This window comes from Pistacia vera, unplaced genomic scaffold (genome assembly GCF_008641045.1).
Source record: "Pistacia vera cultivar Batoury unplaced genomic scaffold, PisVer_v2 Contig84, whole genome shotgun sequence".
Lineage (NCBI taxonomy): Eukaryota > Viridiplantae > Streptophyta > Magnoliopsida > Sapindales > Anacardiaceae > Pistacia > Pistacia vera.
The window spans coordinates 217,611-234,936 of record NW_022196712.1 but is presented as its reverse complement, the minus strand read 5'-3'; the positions used below and the strand labels follow the sequence as shown (position 1 = coordinate 234,936).

The 17,326-nt window shown below is 35.3% G+C and overlaps 3 protein-coding genes across 3 annotated transcripts; all 3 read left to right on the top strand.

Annotated features, from left to right (window-relative positions):
- The first annotated feature begins 2,409 nt into the window (after positions 1-2,409).
- LOC116118235 lies at positions 2,410-3,356 on the top strand. The gene has a single exon (XM_031404198.1). It carries the CDS (start codon positions 2,410-2,412, stop codon positions 3,235-3,237), a length of 828 nt encoding a protein of 275 aa, XP_031260058.1. The 3' UTR covers positions 3,238-3,356.
- A 3,788-nt stretch (positions 3,357-7,144) lies between these two features.
- Positions 7,145-8,971, top strand: LOC116118234 (DELLA protein RGL1-like). Its single transcript, XM_031404196.1, has one exon. The coding sequence runs from the start codon at positions 7,145-7,147 to the stop codon at positions 8,969-8,971; it is 1,827 nt and encodes a 608-aa protein (XP_031260056.1).
- A 960-nt stretch (positions 8,972-9,931) lies between these two features.
- Positions 9,932-17,322, top strand: LOC116118256 (histone-lysine N-methyltransferase EZA1-like). Its single transcript, XM_031404220.1, has 17 exons — positions 9,932-10,048; positions 10,496-10,597; positions 11,104-11,357; positions 11,914-12,075; positions 12,640-12,724; positions 12,884-13,030; positions 13,103-13,150; positions 13,233-13,304; positions 13,456-14,153; positions 14,269-14,419; positions 14,505-14,725; positions 15,135-15,266; positions 15,953-16,040; positions 16,147-16,194; positions 16,274-16,402; positions 16,659-16,736; positions 16,803-17,322. The coding sequence occupies exons 1-17, from the start codon at positions 10,010-10,012 to the stop codon at positions 16,992-16,994; spliced, it is 2,646 nt and encodes an 881-aa protein (XP_031260080.1). The 5' UTR covers positions 9,932-10,009; the 3' UTR covers positions 16,995-17,322.
- The last annotated feature ends 4 nt before the right edge of the window (positions 17,323-17,326 follow it).

Below are 17,326 nucleotides of genomic sequence, written 5' to 3'. Positions count from 1 at the left end.
ATGCAAATTTTTAAATATATATTTTTTAAATTTTGTAAAAAAAATTTTAACCCCTATAATTTTTGTTTATTTCAAAATTTATAGGGGGTTTTAGTAATTGTCCAAGGGCTAAAAAAATAAACCAAAAGGGTTTGGGCCCGGGCCTTAGAGGAGGGCCCAGAGGAGGGACCGAGCCCTCCTCCTTAGGCCTGGTCCGGTTTTGGGACCAGACTTGCTAGGACCGGTCCTAGGACCGGGTTTTTGGATCAAATTTTTGGACCGGTCCCAAATGCCCAACTCTATAGGAGAGAGATAAGCTTGGGGGTTTCTCAAACAGTTGGTGGGACTTAGGTTTTTGTGTAAACCTCAGGGGAGGAAAATGATAATACCCCTAATATTAAAACTTCATACATTTCTGATTAAATGTAAATGTAAATTAACAAGTCAATAAAATTCACTTGAAATAAGGGAAATCTATTGGGCTGCTCAACTCCTTCAGCTGGAGTGGAAATTATGAAAGCAAGGAGATTAGGAGAAGGAAAATTCTGTCTGTTTTGCTTACATCAGGTTAAGTATGATCCAGGAATTAATTTTTAGCTCCCACTTAATTCATCTTCACTTCCAATTGATTTTTGTTTTGAACAAATTTAATCTTATTTTATTTTAAATTACTATAAATAACATTATAGTTTCTAAATACACTCGTACTCCATTTTATATTTTGTTTTAATTTTTATCATTAAATCTTACACTGTAATCCAAATTTCTCATAACTTAATCTTAAATTTTCATAATTATCGAAACATTTTTTTATTTTAAATATTTATCTGTTTGATGAGAATATAATACTAAAACTATAGAAAATATAATCGGATGAGTCTGAATATAAAGAAGAGAAAATAAATTGAAATTAAGAAATTTAGGGGAAAAAAATATATAAAATAAAAAAAATAATCAAGTTTGAAATTATAGATATTTTTTATATTAAATAAGGTTTAAAAAGTGTTTTTTAATTATTGAAAATGTGGACTACAGCATGGCCATGGGGATGAAGAAGATCAATTAGGGAGGCGCTAAAAGTCACTTCCCTATTTTCTATTCTTCCAAAATTTGGATATGGTATCTCTCTCTGGGCATTATCATATTCGGCCCAAAATAATTATAAGTGGGTTTGGACTGTATTTTGGTTTGTTGATACCTGGACCAGTCTAACCCAAATATATTTTTCCACAGCCCAATCATATATTTATAGAAAACATTTATATGAAATTCTTTAAAAGAATTAGTAAAACGTAAATTCAAATTCAAAACGACGTGTTACTTCATGAATTAAATAAAAACTCTCCGTATGGGTCATATTTTGTACTGAAAAACAAAACGTAACCAGAAAGATTAACCTGCAAGGCTTCAACCCTCCAATATATGGATGCAACAACTAACTACATTTGCTTTGATTCTCAGCAATTTTCAACTATGATGATCTTGCTGCCTAATCAACTTCACCTTATAATTAATTCCAGCCCCAATTCCATCACTGTAATGTATGCAGACAACAAGACCATACTGATATTGATATTTACTGGTAGACATAAAAGAGGTTGTGGTGTTTTCTCAGTTACCAGAAAAGAAAAAACAAACTATTTCAAGGTTCCCAGGAAGGCTATAATAGCTTGAACATTCTAAGTCAAGAAGCCAACAGTTAGCTCTTCTACAGTTCTATCTCAGGGCAAGCAAGGATGCATTTACTTTTTATTTTGAAAGGAGGTTGAGCTTTCTAAGATGATAAGGACAGTTTTTCCTACCAAATGAGTCTATATATAAATTATAACATTTGGCATGCAGGTAAGACTACCTAATCATACACCGTTCACGCATTCCACAATCCACATCAAGAGATTATTCCATGATCAGAGACCGTCCATCCGCTTACCAACCAATGATTGTCAACTACAAGGTGTTCTGAAATCTGAATCTATGCAGTCGTGACTCATGAACTAATATTTTAATTCAACAAAGAAACGCGAGAAGATTGTTTTGGACTTTGGTTACACGTCATGGAAAGCAAGTGAAGGGGTCAAAGGATTATTTCAATTTTTTATCACACGATGGATGAAAGAAAACAATATTTTCCTTGCCTATAGATTATATAATATGCTAGAGAATAATTATGGGATTAGGTGGTATTATTATGGCTAAAATGAAAAAATATATACAAGCATTATTACATGTTGGATTTATATTATTCCCCATAAATAAATAAAAATTCATGAACTAGGCATGGAATAAGACCATGTCTTTGTTTCAACTAATTTAAGCTATGGACGTGACAACCACTATATTAATCTTCTTTTGTTGAAGCTAATTATAATTCTAATTTATCACATATACAGACCTTATGATCCAAACAAGAAGTTGCTGTTGAAGACAAAAATGGTCTGCCTGCAGAATTTGCAACAGAAGGCTAAGGAGCTCTTGATCCAACCTTTCTACTTCCTCACAATCAACCTCTTAACCCTCTTGCTTCCCCTCTCATTTCTCCTGTTAGCCAGGCTCTCTTGTGCCCATTGTCTCTTAGCCTCTTATGCTACGCAACCACTCTCTTCTTTTCCCTTCTCTTTTTTTCTGTACACAAACCCAGCTATTCTCTATCTCCTTGTTTCAGCTATTAGCATAGCCACTCTTATTCATGGCTTGACAGGTAAACTTACAATTCTAAGCGAGTCACCCGGGGCAGTTTATCAATCTCGTTTGTACACAGCCTGGATTCTCCTTTGTACGTTACAAATTTCTGTTGGACTGGGGATTGAAGGCAGCATAGGGGTTGGAGTTGATGGGTCTAGTTTTGGTATTGAGAGAAGTTTGCTCAGTAGAGTAATATTTTTCTTGGGTTTGCATGAAACTATGCTTCTTTGGTTTAAAACGGTCGTGAAGCCAGTGGTTGATGACACAATTTTTGGGGTTTCAAAAGAGGAGAGGTGGGTGGAGAGAGTGGGGATGGCTTTGACTCTAGGTAGCTTGTGGTGGTGGAAATTGAGAGATGAGGTTGAGTCTCTGGTGGTTGTGCCTGAGGCTAAGAAAGAGTTGTTAATAAGTGTTGGGGTGGCTGACTTTGTTGGTTGGTGGTTGTATTACCTGACCGTCACTATTGGGATGGTTAGGCTTGTTAAGGGTCTACTTTGGCTTGGAATGGTTTTGTTCTGTAAGAGGGTGAGAAAAAATTCTATAACTCACCCTTGCGATGTTGAAGACAAGGTCTGAACACAACTTAACCCTTCTGTTAGTTTTGTAATTTTTTTTTTTTTCAATTATTGTTCTGGTCAACAATTATATTGTATTCTTTCCTACAAGTTGTAAACTTATACCAAACTTATATTATTATGGGAAAAAATATTCATCAATCTTTATAATAGTCTACATCACATATAGCTTTCTTGGGGAAATATAATAAAGGAAGAGAAAAGGAACTCTTTCATCTTTTTATACTTGATGTATCATAACTGAGTTGACAAACTACAAGAATGCCCATGAGCCTAAAAACAGATTGCAATCACTAGTTAAGAATTAGTAACACTGTATAAAATATAGCAGCAATTTATATGCTAGCTCTTTCAAGACCGTGCTTTATCATATTCTTACCTACAATTCTGAAACCATAATCTCTCACATACGTGAAAAAAAATCAGCGTGTTAGCCCAACAGCAGCCCATGTAAAAAGACTAATAATCAGTGGGCCGTGGCCTCTGTATCTGTAACAATCTTTGTGATCACAGCAAAACATTGCGGACTCACTCCTGTATTAAATTCAAATGGGCCTTAAGCCTCTGTTGCATAAGGAAATGATTTATTTCAATATTTCAATGCTCTGTAAACACCACAACATTTGTTATCTTTAAAGATAGACTAACACTTCTCATTAATTTTTTCTCACAAATGTGATATGGTGACTCACAATTGGTTAGCTCGTATTTGGTCATATGAGACTCATTGCGACTTGACATGTCACGTTTGTGAGAAAAAGTTAATGAAAAGTGTTTATTAGCATAATATTACTCTTTACTATAGATTGGAGCAACATATTTTGGAGAAGTCGAGTCCTTACTATCAAAAGCATAAATATAGCCAGCCTAAAATGATACTCTGGACTCTATAGAATCTTTCAATGTCCATGGTGTAATTCCTCTCTCCAAACTCAGCACTAGATGGCCCTCGTTGTCTTTTTTTTTTTTGGTATCCAAGGTTCCTTGAAGTTAACGGTTAGACAAACCTCTAATGGTTACTTCTTATTAATAGTTGTGAGGATTTAAACTCTAAACCTTTTGAGTAATACACCTAAGAATTTAAAGCTAACCACCACACTAATTAACGGTAGTTAATGACCCTCATCATCGCAATTCACAAATTGCATTCAAAAGTATTATTACGATGAGGCGGAGAATACCATCGTTAAACTACACCACCTTCACATTGGGCGAATATACTTAAACAACAGAAAGGGACAATTATATAGTAATAGTACACGCATCAGAGAAGACAAAGAGTGGGGCAATGAAAAAATTTAAAATAAATAATTCCCATTTATTTACGCTTATATGTAAAACAAAAAGTATTGACTAGTAAAGGTCAAACAACAAAGATAAAATGTTAGCATCATAAGATTTGAACCACAGTTTTTACCACACGATCTCAAATTCTCAATGTAAAAGTAATGTGAACAGACCTGAATATACAAAGGCAAAAATATGTAGTATTGAAGCAACCAATCAATAACCCGGAGGAAGGCCTGGGATTAGAGAATAAAATCTGTTAAAAAACAATAGTTTCATACAATTGCTTAATTTAATACCCATAAATATATAATGTGAAAATACCTGAACATACAAAGGCAAAAATAGTACTATATAGTGGAAGATAGATCATAGATGCAACAAATCAATAAACTAAGAAGGCAAGGGTTAGAGAAAGAATTCTGCACAATGCATTAGTTGTCATTCTATTGTAATTTGTAAACTTTAATGGCCATAAATGAAATGGGAACATACCTGTACAAAGACAGCGGCATGTAAATTGTAAAATATGGATGCTCAATAACCAACAATGTGTAAGACTTGCAACCAAAGGGTTTAGTTCTCTTGTGATCTTAGGCTCGAATCACAAGAACAATTATTAATATTATTGTTTACGGACTATAAGATTTGTCCTGTTTCGAAAGTCTTGTTCGGGTTAAAAAAATAGTTAAGATGCGTATAGGTTAACCTAGACACTCCTGATAACAAAAAAAAAAAAATGGATGCTCAATCCATAACCTTGATAGAGGAAGGCATGGGATTTGAGAATGTGTACAAAATATTAGCTGGCATTCAGCTGTATAATTTAATTTTAATACCCCCGTATTATAATGTGAACATACCTGAGCACGCAAAGGTTCCATGGAAACCTCCGAGATCCAAAGCAAAAGAAGGTATCAATAAATAAACAAAGCAGATATTCTCAAAACCACTGGAAATAGTGTTTAAAGTGTCAAAGATAAGGTTTAATATTACAAATTTATAAGACATTTCGTTATCACATAATTTTATTCATTGGGAAGTTACGGAACATTGGATCTAAAAATTTCTATCTGGAATTCTAAATTTCTAATATTTTTATAAATGTTTCATTCATCCTAAACCTGTTTTGCTTCCCGAAAATAGGTAAATAAATAAATAAAATAAAAAAGATGTCCTAGCAAAGCCTTTAATCTTTTCATTTGCAATAATTTAGTGCAATTATTCATTGGTAGGGAAATAAAATCATTGGAAGATTACTCTTGCCACTCCTCCAACTCTTGTAAGATCCTCTACTCCACTGGCTTCTTCAGATTGTGCCTCTCTTCCTCCAAGGTATGAGTTAGATACACCGGCGGAAGGAAAGACCACCGGTCCACAAGCAGCATAAAAAAATTCTACATTTGCATAACAGAGATTGTTGAATTCCGCCTGACCGCGTTTGAGGCGGGTCTTTTTTTTTTTATTCAGTGGAAATTGGCAAGGACAAATGAAAAGCTAAATTGAGGCTGTCATTTGACTGGCCAAAAAAAATGTAACATTCATAGAGACAATTTTTTGGAATTAATACCAGATAAATAATTATATCCCTTTTGTAATCGTTGTATATATAGATACAACTCCATTTAAAAAGGATGGAGCATTCCTATATTATAGAAGGAAATAAATTAGTGTAACTATGACTCAGTTCAATTCTAATAAACATAGGAAAGTTCAATTTTGATTGTTGATTAAAATGAAGTATATGAAAACAAAATACTTTTTTTATCTAATAAAATCTAAAAAAAGGTTTAATCCAACTAAAATTGGATTGAAAAAGATTTGATTAATTTGGACTGAATTTTAGTTTTCAAACAATGTTAACCCTTATATTTATTTATTTTTTCTATTGTCATTGTTTGATGGTTATTCCTGCAATGATTCTGAAACGAATATGCTTTGAAAAGGAAGTTTTGGCAAACGATGTAAAAGTAAAAACCACGAGAGAATAATGATTGAACAGTAAAGTTCAGAACTTGCGGAAAATCTCCGGCTTCGGAGCATCAAGTTATAATAATTTCACCAGGCAGCTTATATAATCAACTAGTAAAGAATCATGAGCAGTCAGTTGGACGCAGTAATCGGATAAAAGAAGATAAATATTCCGTGACGGAATTCAAGTTTGGCTCCCAGTCATAGAATAAAAAGCACTAGCATTTGTTGTTATGTTTTTATTTTATTTTATTTTTTTCAACTGAATTTCTTAAGCAATTAGATCAGGCAATGCCATGATCCTGTCCTGTCTGGAGCCTTACTCTTGTCGATAACAATGAAAAATATTACCAAATATTTTCTCCTGTACTCGTGGCAGAGTTTGTATCTCCAGATCTTTATATAAACGAATCCCACGCGTTGGTTTTGGCATTTCATATATTGATAATATCGATATTACAATCGCCGAGCCCAAAATGTTTATATGTCAATATCACTGTCACATTCCTAGATATATTCTTATATTTATTTGTTAAAACAAAATACACGCTAGTTATTCCGATTATTATTTGTGAAGAATCAAGAATAAAAAGGTAACCATATTGTCTGACTTGGGAGTACGGGAATTCGTCGATTATTTTCCCTAGATCATGGCAAATTCTTCGTTCTCTTTCACTTCATTTGATTTCAATGGAATCCAAGGCCGTTATGGTAGTCTTACAGAGGATAACGATAAAGAGGAAGAGGTGCTCAAAGGAAAGCAAGATCAAATGTTTATCATGGAAGAGTTTAAAGAGGTTAATCTACTTTTTCCTGAATTCGAGTACCACAACGACAATATGGCCAAGAATGGACTCCATTTGTTCAAAGATCATCAGCAATTATTGGAGCAACAACAGCAACAAGCCAAACCAATTGATTTGTTGTCAAATAATTTCCAACCCAATTTTGTTCCCCCGCCAGCACAATCACTTCAGGAAAATGAAATTCTGAAACTCAAAAGCGTCGAAACAAGCAGCAACCAACTTTATAAACCAGCGAAGGAAGCGCCACATCCATTTGCATTATCATCTCTTGAACTACTATGTAATTATGCAAGCGGGTTCAAGAAGATGAAGGGAAAACTATCCTGCACCGACACTGGAATCGAAATTAGTGAAGGGAGTCGCAAGAAATTATCAACCGAAGAAATCATGAGGGTCGCTGGAGCAAGGTATATACACTTTTCTGACCAAAGTTATGATGATTTTTCAATGGTCATGCACCCTTTTGGTCATGCTCTCTCAGGCCTGTCCGAAGAGGAAACTAGAGATGTTGAACTAGTCCATCTTCTTCTTGCAGCGGCCGAGAAAGTAGGCCACCAACAATACGAACGCGCAAGCAGATTGCTCTCACGTTGTGAATGGATTGCGGCTGAGAGAGGTAATCCTGCCCAAAGAATTGTTTTTGATTTTGCCGCGGCTCTTCGAGAGAGGATTGACAAAGAAACAGGTAATATCACGTCCAGGGAATTACAACTGGAGGGAAAAGGAATCAATATGGCTGATCACGGGTTGTGTACTAATTCTGTATTCCTTTCATGCTACCAGCGTATCCCAATTAATCAGGTTATGCAATTCGCAGCAATCCAATCCATACTTGAAAATGTTTCAAACGCAAGCAAGGTCCATTTGGTGGATTTTGAGATTAGGAGTGGAGTTCAATGGACAGCCTTTATGCAGGCTCTTGCAGAGCGTGAGCAACGCCCCATTCAACTTATCAAGATAACTGCTGTTGGGATTAGAAATAAAGAGGAGATGGAGGAGACTGGTAAGAGATTGTCAAGCTTTGCTGAGTCCTTCAACTTGCCTTTTGAATTCAAGGTTGTTTGTGTCTCATCCTTCTCAGAGATTAAGGACGGACATTTCCAGATTGAAAAAGATGAATCAGTCGTCATTTATTGTTCACTGATATTGAGAGTAATGATTGCATGGCCTAGTTGTTTGGAAAACCTAATGAGTGTGATCAGAAAGCTTAATCCATCTATCATGGTGGTCATTGAAGCTGAAGCTAACCATAATTCACCGTCTTTTGTGAATCGTTTCATTGAAGCCTTGTTCTATTACAGTGCACTTTTCGATAGCCTAGAAACATGCATGGACAATGTTGAGCACAAAATTATGCTGGAAACAATTTTTAACAATGGGATTAGAAACATTGTAGCGAATGAGGGCGGTGAGAGAACTGTTCGAAGTGTGAAGATAGAGGTGTGGAGAGCATTTTTCTCAAGATTTAGAATGGTAGAAATGGGATTCAGCGACTCGTGTTTGTACCTGGCTAATTTGGTTGTTAAACAATTTCCTTGTGCAAGTTGCTGCTCTCTTGATAAGGATGGGAAATGCCTAGTTATTGGGTGGAAAGGAACGCCGATTCTTTCTCTTTCAGCTTGGAAGTTCTCTAAAGAAAGAGGGAGATCATTTCTACATTATAGGTTCTAAATTGCTCTGAATTAGGTCATCATTATGAAAGGTTAAACCAGAGAAAAATAATAATAATAATAATAAGAGGGACTTAGCATGTTTCTGGTTTGTTTATTTCATATACCTGATTGAACTGAATAAAGTAGCTAGATTTCCTGGTTCTGCAAGTCTTTTTTATGTTTACCAAATTAATTCCAATGACCAAACAGATTATAATGTTTACATATTCACCTTCTACGGTTTATTACTGTTATTTTAAAAATATTTTCCTTCACTTATATTCATGAGATAACGGAACATTGTTTAATTTTAATTAGTGGATTAATTTTGTCAGCCACCAATGCATTAGACAAATGAAACATGATAGTAATTTATGAATAGATGACGATTAAGGTTACCTTTCCAATATTTTTTAGCCCGTAGAGATCTACCAATTCCTTATTTAACAACAATAATTCTACTCATGAATTGATCAAATAAAAAATAAAGCTCCTAAACTAGCTTCAGTTTACTTAATACAGGACGTAGGAGTGTATATTTGATTCTGTTATTAGTTGGGTTGAGGAGATTTCACCTGTATAAACTGGATTCGTGTACATATTTGAAACATACACACTGCTGCTGACAGCTTAAGTCGAACGTGAATTTGAAAAGAAGAAGAGCTAATTGAAGGACTCGACCCATATATGCATTCTCGAATAATAAATAATAAATAAAATTATGCTCTAATTTACATGAAATAAAAGGAGTATCAGGCTGAAAGCGTCTGTAAATGTTTGCTTTTTACTTTATTTTAAGGTATTGAAAGATTTTTATTTTAGAAGGGCTTATGTCAAACCCAACAAGGCCCATGAATTTCATGGTGTTTCAAGGTCTAATGTGTGATTGGTGAAGTGTCCAAGCCTGCCCAACAAACTTCAGTTTCTTTCTGGCCCACGCTCAGTGGCATTTGTGCACCCCACGTCACTGACACGTCACACATGTCGTCCTAATGTGGGGATATATTTTCTTCGTTTCTCACTCAATCTGTCAATCGAGTTGCAGAGCAGCACAATTATGGTGTCTAAAGCAAGCGATTCTTCTTCTAAACTCAGAGTTAGATTCTCTTTACAGTTTTAATCTTTGATATTAGTTCGTTATTTTGTTCTTTACTTTGTTATTGTTCTGAATAATGATCACCATAATTGAATATCCTATTAATTCTCAGTAACACGTTACAATTAGCTCTTACTTTAATCTATCAATTTTTTATTTGCTTATTGAGAGAATTGATATTAGAAATCTGGAAGTGTTGAAATTTATATGTTAGAGATGAATTTTTAAGGAGCTGGTCTTTCTCTCGAATTTTCCGTAATTGAATGGATGTCTGTTTGGCTGCTGAGAAATCATGGAAAAGAAGTTCATTAGAGCTTAGTTAATTTTATAAGATATCTAACCAACCAAATATACCATTAGGGCTAAACAAAATAATACTATGAATTTAATGGTGATGTACAAATTACAATTGCTCTGATTTTTGAGAGTTTCTTTTATAATTGACAGAAATCTCATGCTGAACAGTCTGGCGATGGTCTTGGAAACTTGTCATATAAGCTAAATCAGCTCAAAAGGCAAATCCAAGCTGAGAGAGTTGATTCTATAAAAGTAAGTTACCTGTCTTCCGTGTTAGTTCAGATGAATTTCACTTATTTATTTTATGCTTCTGCTTTGCTTTAATGATTTTCTCTGTCAGTATTGCAATTGGGCATTGTTTGTTCTATTCTCTATTATTCTAATACCATCACTGGTACTTTGCTATTTAGAGAAATATGATTTTTTTTTATTGATTTTCCTTTTAATTTTTAATTTTTTAAGTTTACGTTGGGTTCTAATGTAATTTTAGATTAAATTCATTGGTAAAGAGTACTGCTTCAGTTGGTATTACAATTCTGCAAAGAAGGTCCTATTTTCACCACTGCAGTGCATTTGTGGATTAAGGGTCTGTTATTATGATATTATCTAATGCCAAGACTTAGTTGCTGTTCCGTCTTATTCAAAGATATAGAACTACTAGTTTGGAATTGATTCTACATTTTAAATGAACACAAGTAATAAGCACGTTTCTGTCATGATGCTAATTTATATGCAGCTCACACATGTATTACATACAGGAAAAACTCGAGAAGAATAGAAGGAAAATAGAAAGTGATGTTTCGCATCTCTTTTCAGCAACGTCAAGAAATAATATTATATTTACCCAGGAGAATGGTTTTGGTAATATGCCGCTTTGCAAGTACAGTGGATTTACTCAAGGATTGGGAGATAAAGAATATGCCAATTGTCATGAAGTTGTGTTCTCAACAAGTACCAAGCTTCCCTATATGGAGAAAATCCCGCCATATACGACTTGGATCTTCTTGGACAAGTATGATCCATAAACACTGTGTTTTCTAAATCTCAAATGTAATTTATTGGATGATAGTCTAGCATCGACATCTTCCATGATGAAAAATAAAAGTTTTTATCAACTAACCACATGTTAACTTCAGTATTTAGGTGGTGCATGTAGATTAATTTGATGGGTAAAGCATTTTACATAGTCACATAGAAAGATTAAGTGGCCATGCTATCAGAATGTTGCATACAAATTTAGCCTGAAGATTATCTTATTTTGCCATTTCTTCTTAATATAATTGATGAAAGTAATACTTTTCACCTTGGCAAGTTGAATTTTAAATGATCTACAGAATTGGTAGGTGGAATATATATATTTTACCTGTGGGGACAGTATGGTCCCTGTATCTTATTACTCAAAGATACTGGTTTGCGTTCATTCTAATCCGACAATCTACTTTAATGATGCAACTTGGTTTCTTCCTGGAAACCACATTTCCATTTTTCCTTTTCAATTTTTTTTTCCCTTTCTCATTCTATATTATACAATTGCTCTTCTTATCTGAAATATGCCTTACACAGCACAGAAATCAGAGAATGGCTGAAGACCAGTCTGTGGTTGGAAGAAGACGTATTTATTATGACCAACATGGCAGTGAAGCGCTAATCTGTAGTGACAGTGAGGAAGATAATGTAGAACCTGAGGAGGAGAAACATGAATTTACTGACGCTGAAGATCGTATTATATGGTATGTTAAAGTCAGATGCAATATCAACAAATTCAGTCATTTGTTATGAAACTGGTTTTGCATTAAGGTGCTTAAAAGGTGTAAGCATGAGTAGTTCAAGCATTAGGCATTGTTCACAACTCAAAATTCTTTGGTGGAGAGAACATACTGATGATTAAAAGGATTCAAACTAATGAATGAAAGGCACTTTGAAAGATTGTCAGTTTGATGAATCTGCCGTCTTTTTCCATTCATTCTTATAGTTTTTGGACCTCTTGGTTGAGGTTTATATTTTTTCCTGCCCTTTTTACCCTTCAGGGCCACAACTTTTGGCAGAGTGAGATTTGACAAAGATCTCTTGTACAACAACAAAAGACCCTGCTTGCTAAACTAGCTAGCACCTACCTCTTGATTGTACCAACACTTATCACTTTTCTCAACTTATAGATAGCTTGCTTTTCCAAGTGTTCAGAGCAGAAGCAGCACTATGACCGTAGGTTATGTTTATCATTTGGTCTTAGTGACAGCCTGCTTGTTTATTCATCATAATCCAAATGAGTATAGCGAGTACCGTCAATTTGGCAGGATGGCCTTTCAGGAGCATGGGCTAGGTGAGGAAGTAGTTAATCTTGTCGGCCAGTTCACTGGGGTAGCCACTTCAGAAATACAGGTATTTTGAATTAATTGGAATAGGATCGTTATGTTTTGGAATTTGCTTGGTTTTAATCTCTTTCAGAATATCATCAGCATTTGCTACTTGTTTGCAAATTATGTATGTTGGAAACATCTTATGTATTACTGAGATAGATATTGTGTTTGGGCTTTGCAGGAGAGATACAACATTTTAAAGGAGAAATATAATGACAAAAACTTAAAAGATTCTGCAGATTCTGGATATGAAATGGGCATATCTCTGGACAAGACCCTTAGTGCCGCTTTGGATTCTTTTGATAACCTTTTTTGTCGTCGTTGCTTGGTATGACTGTATTTGATATAGCCCTTTGAATTGCTTCTACACAATACTTATCTGGTTGTATCTATCCAACAGTTATTTGACTGCCGTCTTCATGGATGTTCCCAAACTTTAATTGATCCTGTAAGTAGATGTGCTTTTCATTTTTCTACAACTACATTTGGTTACATAGATTAGCTTATCTCTGGACTACTTCTTTTGACAGTGTGAAAAACAGTCATATTGGTCTGAATATGAAGATGATAGGAAACCTTGCAGTGATCATTGTTACCTCCAGGTATATTTTTTTCTCTCTTTTAACACGGGGTTCTGCTCATGCATGCCTTAAGGACTTGTTAACAGTTTTATAATGTACTCTTCATATTTTATTTCCGGATTGGAGCCACCTTACAATTTGTGAAGTCTGATTCTGCATGAATACCTTGCAGTTAAGAACTGTTCAAGATGTGCTAGAAGGTTCAACTATTGATGTTTCAGATAGAATGAAAGACACCAAAGAAGGAACTGCAGTGCTCCCTGATGCTGAAGAGCCAGGTACTGATAACGATACAGACCTCATTCTAGATGGAAGAAGTAATTCTGAAAAAGTTTCATCTGTTACTTCAGAGGCTGTTCATAGCTCAGTAGTTGCTATTAGAGCTCTGACTACAGATACATATGCCATGCAAAGTCTGGGAAAGCGCAAGGCCTTACAACCAACAAATGTAGTGTTGAATGAATTGATACAAGTTTCTGATGATCTTCAGAATTCTTCAAGTAAAAAGCAAAAGAAACTATTGCCTCTGGATGTAATTACTGCATCCAGTGATGCTATAGCTAGTATGGATGCGGACAGTGGTTGTCATATCGGTGCTTCCAGTGAAGGCGATCTTCAAATGATCACCAAAGATTCACAAAGTGAATCAATTGAATGTGTGTCAGAGAAATTTGCTAGTTCCAGTAATGCTCTGCATGATAAGATCGAGCTGAATATTAGGGGTGAAGCCAAAGATGTCAAGAATGAGCCTGAATTGAAGCAGGCATCTTCGAAAGTAGAAGTATCTGAAGGAGTTTTCAGCAGCTCTGAGTGGAAACCTATCGAGAAGGAACTGTATTTGAAGGGAGTGGAGATATTTGGTAGAAACAGGTGCATCTAACATTCTGTTTGGCATAATGAAAATGCTATACTTGAGAAGTTTTATTATAGTTTTATTTGCACCTTTTAGATTTTTTTAATAGTTTCATGCTTATTGTATTTGCAGTTGCCTTATAGCCAGGAACTTGCTTTCTGGGTTGAAGACTTGCATAGAAGTATCAAGTTATATGCGTGAAGGTGGTTCATCAATGCCTCACAAATCAGTTGCAGCAAGCTCATTTTTGGAAGAAAACCGGAAAGCTGATTCAGATTGTACAGTATGTGCTATTATACCTTTTTTACTTAATCTCTCTATTTGCTTGCTAATGCATTTTAGAGCCTTCTTTTCTACTGTTGTTTTAGGAGCAAGAGATGCCAACAAGACCAAGATTACTTCGTAGAAGGGGCAGAACACGGAAGCTTAAATATTCTTGGAAATCTGCTGGTCATCCATCAATTTGGAAAAGAATTGCAGATGGTAAAAATCAGTCTTGTAAGCAATATACACCGTGTGGATGCCAATCTATGTGTGGAAAGCAATGCCCTTGCTTGCATAACGGAACTTGCTGTGAGAAATATTGCGGGTATGTTTAATTGTTGAATAAGGTATATGAAAAATGAAAAATGATGTTGGAAAGCCTGTGTGCATCCATAAGGTTTTGTGGCATCATGGTCAATAGAAATAGGCTGGGATGCATCATGCCTCTTATGATGAAAATTCATCCCAGGTAAATTGTAATAGGTCAAACCATATCCTTGTAACTGTGGAGCAGTATCCTATTGCTGATCAATTGGTTGTATGGAAGCTGGTTGAGTTTTATTTATCAATTGTGTTCTTGATTCTAGTTTGGTTGTCAGTAAAACTTTGTATTTTGCTTTTGATTCCAAATAGAACTTCATTAAGTGGATGTTTGCTCCATCTATTTATGTGTGTCTATATATATACTATATTGTCTTAACTTCAATTGACACAAGTGTTTATTACTTTTTCAGGTGCTCAAAGAGTTGCAAAAATCGGTTTAGGGGATGCCACTGTGCAAAGAGTCAATGCAGAAGCAGGCAATGCCCATGTTTTGCTGCTGGACGTGAATGTGACCCAGATGTTTGTCGGAATTGCTGGGTTAGGTAACGAGTTCTGTGTGCCTTTGTTGCTTTTAATTTCAGACACTATGTCATAACTCATTGATACTGTATAATGATATAAGTCTGTCTTCATTGTTAGATTTTCCTTGTTACAACGATGATTTCAATTTAGCGTTAGAACTTTGTTGTGATAAGTTGACAGTGCCTGCTTCTTATGGCACTAATCTAAGAGAACAAGACCCTTTAGAATTCATAGAAATGAAATAGCTTTCTAGGATGCACAGATTAAAGTTAATGTTGCTCATCTAGCTAGACCTGGATAAAGTGGAAATCTGCATACAGATTATCAGGCAATTAGAACATGCAACCTTGTACGATTGATCACCTTTAAGTAAGAACAAGGAACTATTAGAAACGAATGCAGCCAATGCTCTTTGTGAGATGCAGGGGCTGGGGTGCATCCTTTATAGACAACATGAAGAATTCTCATTAACACGGGATTATATTATTATGCTTAAGAGTTCTCTGAGGAAAAAATACTTGGATTTTTTATTTTTATTTGGATTATGGTTGGCACTCAGGTTATTCCAATTATTCAAGGCCTGAAGTGGCTGTCTTTTGTAATTGAGCTTTGATGGATGTTCTAAAATATTGCATGCCCGACTGGATAAGTGCTGTTATTACATTCCATCTTTAGCATTTCTGTAAAATTAACATGCTTTGTACAGTTGTGGAGATGGTTCATTGGGTGAGCCACTGAAACGAGGTGACGGTCAATGTGGAAACATGAGGCTCCTACTAAGGCAACAACAGAGGGTGAACAATGCAGAATGTTTTTACTCATCAAAGTGGTACTGTAGGAAGTTAAAACAATCTTGAATATACAAGTTGTCATACCTTTTTTTTGTTTCCTCTTTTTCAGATTCTCTTGGCAAAGTCTGATGTTGCTGGATGGGGAGCCTTTCTAAAGGTAAAATATACTTTATCGTATCATATTTTCCTATAGTTCTTTGCTAATCTGGTAAATGAACTAGATGATGTGATTTCAGAATTCGGTCAACAAAAATGATTATCTTGGAGAATATACTGGTGAATTGATCTCCCATCGAGAAGCAGACAAACGTGGGAAAATTTATGATCGTGCAAATTCATCATTCCTTTTTGACTTGAATGATCAGGCAAGTGACGATGCGGACAATGGTGTGACAAATATATAATCGAAAATGCAATTCTTCAATATTACTAATTTCCTCATCCAAAAGGCAGCGGTTTTGTAGCATTCAAATCATTATGGTGATGTTTATACGATGTTGGAGAATAGCAATTAACTTAATTCACGTGCCTTGTGTCTACATAGCCACCGCACCACCATCGTCTTTTATTGTTGGACTTTTGGAGTCTGAGATCTAAAGTCTTCCATTTGATTCTTTGCAGTTTGTCCTCGATGCTTATCGCAAAGGAGATAAGCTTAAATTTGCAAACCACTCATCAAATCCAAACTGCTATGCCAAGGTATAAAAGTTGCATTAATTACCTTTCAAGTTAATCGTAGGTTAAGCTAATATATTTACTGCACAGGTGATGCTGGTAGCTGGAGATCATCGCGTGGGCATATTTGCCAAGGAGCATATTGAAGCTAGTGAGGAACTTTTTTATGACTATCGTTATGGGCCAGACCAAGCCCCTGTGTGGGCTCGGAAACCTGAGGGTTCGAAGCGAGATGATTCATCTGTGTCCCAAGGCAGAGCCAAGAAACATCAGTCACATTGATGCACATGCACAATGTACATTTGGATCATTTTCCAATAATGCCATTTCACCTATTTGCAAGAACTGCGTCTTCATGAACAATAATATACATGTTAAAATATACATGTCGGCATTAATGTATGTAGATGCCCAATTTGCCTTATAGATTATGTGGGTCAAACAATAAAATAGATTGGGTAACAAGTCAAAACATATTTGTAGTCTGGAAAATTTTCTAGCCGTACTTTACAATACAATAGGCAATCATTATAGACATTGAACAATGTTGTTGGGAGAGGAGTCCATGATGTATCATTTTCATAATTTAAACTCTTTTTTTTTGATGATAGTAA